We start from the raw sequence: 1276 nt of genomic DNA, 5'->3' as shown, positions 1-1276 counted from the left end.
CGTTGAGCGCATGGTGGGAATTGCCGGTAGCGGCCCGTGTTATTCTGCTGGGCCACTCTGGTGGAGGCTGCCGCCCACGCCCCTGGCGGGGCCCGTGTTTGTGCCGGGGCAGCGAAGGGCACTGCAGCACCCCCGAAGTAACAGCTTTGATAGAATTTAGCTTTGATAGAATTCGCCTTAAAAAGCACTAATGGAAGGGCTCCGCTGCTCGCTGCCCTCGGACTCCAGGAAGCGGCGGGTTTGGAATATGATTTGCGCTCGTTCTCCCGAGCAGGGGCAGACGCCGTATGTGGTCGGCTGTTGTGGAGCTACATCGGTTTTCCAGATGACTTGGTGTGCGTGGTGATGCCTTTCATTTCTGTCCATCTAACAAAGCAAATTTCGCATTTTTTCCAGCATTCTTGTCACCTCTGCTGCTCTTGTGTACCCGCAGAAACTTGTGTGTAGGTGCCTTAAAAGGACACGAGCTTGATCCTTGGGCTGCACAACCCCTGGGTACAAGCTCCCAACTCTGTAACCTATCACAAGTGGTTTAACTGCTCTGCTATTTCCCCCAAATTTGGGTCGACTGAGATCAAGTATCTTATTCTAAATCGGTGTTTCTCAACTAAATCACGTACCTCCTGCTTATTCCTATGCCGCTGTCTTTTTTCAAGAGATGCACCATATTAGTCTTAAGAGCGTTGTCAGCCTTTTTAACGTGTGGTTTTCTTTTTTTGTGTGGAGCACACACGTACACACCCTCTTCTGACACACTGATCTTGCCTCCTGGAAAAACCCACTCGGTATCCTGCATGCCTTCAATATAAGACTCTGCAGCAATACTGGAATTGCTGTGCTTCCTTTAATTTAAGATACGGATTTCAAAGAAAAAAACAACCTCTCCTGTTAGATTTAATTTACCAGTCTGTAGCCAAAATCCAGGGGCTGCCCTATGCACCTCCTTAAACTCTACTCACTTAAAGTGTGGCCTCACCGTGCTGGCATTCCATGGCTGGAGCAGCTCAGGGGAATTTGTCTCATCCCGGTACGGAGTTCCACGACCCGGCTGCTGCTCGTAGCCCAGCCTCTGACTGAACTGGGCCAGACCTGCAACGTTGCTTTAATCTTCCTGGTTTACTCAGGCTTTGAACGTTCCCTGACGTAGCTGAATCTGCTCAGATTTTTCTAAAGCTGTTCAGACGCTGTTCAGATGGATCTCAGCAACCAAGCCCGGCTCCCCCGAGAGCCGCCCAGCACACAGAACCGTCGGGCCGCGCCGGGCCTCCCGGCACCG

The 1276-nt window shown here is 51.4% G+C and overlaps 2 protein-coding genes across 2 annotated transcripts in view; one reads left to right on the top strand and one right to left on the bottom strand.

Annotated features, from left to right (window-relative positions):
• LOC103623330 (putative oxidoreductase GLYR1) overlaps positions 1-919 on the bottom strand; it is a 41500-nt gene extending 40581 nt beyond the window's left edge. Inside the window, 1 exon segment of the mRNA XM_017745724.1 lies at positions 621-919. Coding sequence (XP_017601213.1) covers positions 621-796 — 176 coding nt within the window. The 5' untranslated portion in view covers positions 797-919.
• Positions 920-934: 15 nt separating this feature from the next.
• The window catches only part of MRPS34 (mitochondrial ribosomal protein S34), a 2401-nt gene continuing 2059 nt past the window's right edge, over positions 935-1276 (top strand). The window contains exon 1 of the mRNA XM_017745685.1: positions 935-1143. Within this exon, the coding sequence (XP_017601174.1) occupies positions 935-1143 (209 nt within the window). The remainder of the gene's footprint in view (positions 1144-1276) is intronic.

Source organism: Corvus brachyrhynchos, unplaced genomic scaffold (assembly GCF_000691975.1).
Source record: "Corvus brachyrhynchos isolate BGI_N302 unplaced genomic scaffold, ASM69197v1 scaffold369, whole genome shotgun sequence".
Lineage (NCBI taxonomy): Eukaryota > Metazoa > Chordata > Aves > Passeriformes > Corvidae > Corvus > Corvus brachyrhynchos.
Note: the sequence above shows the minus strand (reverse complement) of the source record. Positions and strands in the feature narration are given on the sequence as shown.